The sequence below is a fragment of the Vigna umbellata genome, chromosome 2, assembly GCF_029865625.1.
Source record: "Vigna umbellata cultivar VRB3 chromosome 2, Vumbellata_1.0, whole genome shotgun sequence".
NCBI classification, from domain to species: Eukaryota; Viridiplantae; Streptophyta; class Magnoliopsida; order Fabales; family Fabaceae; genus Vigna; species Vigna umbellata.
Genome location: NC_142166.1, coordinates 7654722 through 7658519, shown reverse-complemented (window position 1 = coordinate 7658519; position 3798 = coordinate 7654722). Strand labels below are relative to the sequence as shown.

Here is a 3798-nt window from a genome sequence, read left to right as displayed (position 1 = left end):
ATCCATGTTATTTGATAAAATATTTAAGACTCGAGAAAAAAATGAAACAAACATGATTTAATGTTAAACCAAATGCAAAAGAAAGTTCAACCCTAAAATAGGAACCCCAAGGCTCCGGGCAAAGCAGTGAGGTTAATTAAAAATGATTACCTTTCAATAAGCATCACAGGCAAAATTCTTTATCTTCTAGCTCTTGGGTTTGCAGATACTTCTTCTTCTTTATTCTCGTAGTATATTTGTAGGAAACTTCTGTCAATCAGATCTTAGAGAAAGCTCCTAATCCTGGTACACTCATTAATGATGTGTTCGGCTCCTGGACAAATTCCACATGCCTCACCGAGGCCATCCCCCTCCCTCGATGGCATTTGTTGAGGTATTTCCATGCTCGGCAAGGGGATTGACTTCAACACTAGGTTCGTCTTCTTGGAACTTCAGCCATCCTGCATCAATTAGAGATTGTACTTTGAATTTAAGAGAGGTGCATCCTTCGGTTGAATGGCCAATGGCTCCCCCATGAAAATCGCATCTCGCATTTGCATCAAAACTTTTAGGGTATGGAGGCTGTAAGGGTTTCATTGGACGAATAGCGGCCAAACCCTTCTTAAGGAGTTGAGGTAACAAATCTGTATACGTCATAGGAATGGGAGTGAAAATTTTCAATTGGTTCCTCTTGGCATTAGCATTTTGACCAACATTCTGATCTGGACCTAAACCAGCTCCAGTGCCCCTGGCATTAGCCTGTTGTGGTTGATAATATCCTGGTTGTCGAGGTCTCATTTGGGGACCAGACACTGTATTATTCACATAAGGAGGATAACTCGGGCTTGGTTGATAGCTATGTGTGGGTGCATGACCTCCCCACATGGGTATTGCTGATGTTGCATGCACTCCCCCTTCTTTCTCATTCCCTGGATTAAAAATAGATTTCTTTGGAGTGGTGGCTTGAGATATAATTTTCCCACTTTTCAGTCCGATTTCGATTCTTTCCCCTATGATAATGATATCAGCGAAATTGGAAGACACGTTGCCAATCATATGCTCATAAAAAGGTGGTTGTAGTGTGCTTACAAACATTGCAACCATCTCCTTGTCATATAGAGGTGGTTCAACCTGCGCTGCCAGCTCTCTCCATCGTTGTGCGTATTCTTTAAAAGACTCTTCATCTTTCTTTGCCATATGGTGCAATTGTAACCTGTCTGGCGCGACATGCATGTTGTATTTGTACTGTCTTACAAAGGCATTCGCCAAATCTGTCCAAGAACGGATATGAGAGGATTCCAGATGCGTATACCAACTCAACGCTGCTTCAACCAAACTATCTTGAAAGAAATGAATAAGTAGTTTATCGTCGTCTGCGTAGGCAGCCATTTTTCGACAATACATGGTCAAATGGTTCTTAGGGCATGTGTTTCCCTTGTATTTTTCAAACTCTGGCACCTTAAACTTGTGTGGAATGGTCACTCCTGGAGCCAAACTCAACCTCGACACGTCGCCAAAGCCGTAACTTTCAAACCCTTCTATGGCTCTCAGTCTACCTTCTAGAACTTCAAGTTTATCCTTCGCTCCTTCTACGTTCGCATGCAAAGTAGCATCTTGTGCGACAATTGTGTGGGGAGACTTGGACGTTTCATTCAGTTTTGCCTCAGTTGTGTGGATAGGCCCCTGGGTACTAATGGGAAGTACATTGCTAGTTACGGGGAAAGCCAAAGAAGTATGCCCTGCCTCTGAATGATCTCCAATGGGTGGTGTGTAACCTGGTGGCAAACCATACATTGGAAATGTGAATTGTGTGCCCACAGCGTCATGTACTGGAGTGTGAGCATTATCATCAGCCTTTGCAAACGAAGTCTCTCCTGCGGTTTTCATGGCTTTCAACGCTTCTAAAATTTGACCAACTTGATCCTTTAGCTGACTAATATCGGCCTTTACAGTTTCACGTTCCTCTTCCCAATCTTCCATAGCTTTGGAGTTTGCTCGAGTCCTATAAGGATGTCGTGGAAGTTTCGTCGTTGTTTTTTGTTTTAAACTTTATACTGTTTTTATTAACTTGGATTAGATGAAAACGAAATATGCGAAAATGCAAAAAAATGATGCATGCTAAAAATAAACGGAAATCACAGAAAAGTTGAAAGTGGTAAGGATTTAAAGGACACTGGATAGCCACGTTGGCGTGTAATAAGTGAATGAGATACGTATCCATGAATGTCAAAGCTGCCCCAGTTTTTAGGCATGGGTTTTGAGTAATTTATTATCATTTTTTGGCGAAATGAAAATGATAAAACTTTTTTGAGAAGTATTTTTTTTTATATTTTCCTCTTATCGCATTCGTTTGTTTTTTTCAAGAAATTGAATTTGAAGAAAACTATCAATTGGGCCCAACGGGCTTAAAAAAGTTTTTGTTACAGTGAAATGAAAGTTTGCCATTTTCATTTTTTCCTTGTGTTTTGAAATTTTGATTTTTTTTTTAAAAAAACAATTCTTTCTTAAATAACATGATGTCAACCTGACTTGTTCAAAAACAATTTTAATTTTTTTTTTAAGACTCAAAATAGATTACAAAGAAAGATCATTTTTTTTTATGAAGAAATATATCTTCCCATTAAATTATTTTCGAAAATCTTAACTTAAATAAGTTGCCCCTGTTTTTTTTTTCATTTTCAATTTTTTTATTTTTTTTATTTATTTTTTAGATAGTGTCCCTTGTAAACTGATTTTTTTTGGATGAATTATAGAAAAAGATGAAGAAGAAAACTATTTTCATGATTTCATATTAATAAATGCTTCAAAAAAAAATGAAAGTTTTTATTAATTCATTTGACTAGAAAGTGCTTATTTTTCCTTATTAATTTATTCATTAAAGCATAATATTTTTGTTCTTGCTCTTTTATTTCAAGAAAAACATGACACATTTATTTATTGTTATTTATAAAGAAAATGAAGGAAAAAGGATGAAAATGCTGCTAACGGATGTGATGTATGAAGATGTCTATGCCAAAAAAATAATTAAGAAACATGTTTTTATTATGCTTTTAATGTAGGTCCTAAGGTCTAAGCATTGTGCATGCAATCTCACAAGGAAAGCTTCCTAAACCTAAAATTAAGGCCACCAGAGCTATGGTCCTTTTCACGGCATCTTCCACAACAGTTGAGATGCAACTAGGTGTGAAATTACATGTGAAGAGAACAGACACTGGCTGGGATTCTCACGATAGCCAAACTGGAAGTAGTCCAGACGTGACACCGCTACGCAACCCCTCTAATTCTATGTTGCACTCAGACCCGGGTATAGGGTCCCACTCATGATATGCACAATGATAATAATAATAATAATGAATATAAATAAATTACCAAAATAAATAAAGACAATCAAATATAATAAATAAAGGGAAAATAAATAAATAAATAAATAAAATAAAATAAAATAAAAACCACATCAATTTTGCACATTTAATTAAGAAGGTCTGATTCTCTAGCATCCCCAGTGGAGTCGCCATCTGTCGCAACCGGGATCGCGACGGGACAGCGACCCGAAAAACAAACGGGTTTGAGAAATAGATTTGTGGAGTCGCCACCATAATTTATTATGGAAAAACTATGGAAAACCAAAAAAATAAGACATGGTCTGCGAAAAGAGATTTTCAGGTTCGGGAATCGGTTACGCGTAAGGAAGGTGTTAGCACCCTATCGCGCCTGCCCAAAGGCAGTACCTTTAATTAAATGTATAAAGATTGAAGTGGTTTTTTAAATGTTTAATTTTCCCTAAAAAAAATAATATAAATAAACTATTGAGAGACAAAA

General features: G+C 36.9%; 1 protein-coding gene across 1 annotated transcript; it reads right to left on the bottom strand.

Annotated features, from left to right (window-relative positions):
• Positions 1-333: 333 nt before the first annotated feature.
• Positions 334-1959, bottom strand: LOC124837358 (uncharacterized). The gene has a single exon (XM_047312694.2). It carries the CDS (start codon positions 1957-1959, stop codon positions 334-336), a length of 1626 nt encoding a protein of 541 aa, XP_047168650.2.
• Positions 1960-3798: the final 1839 nt, after the last annotated feature.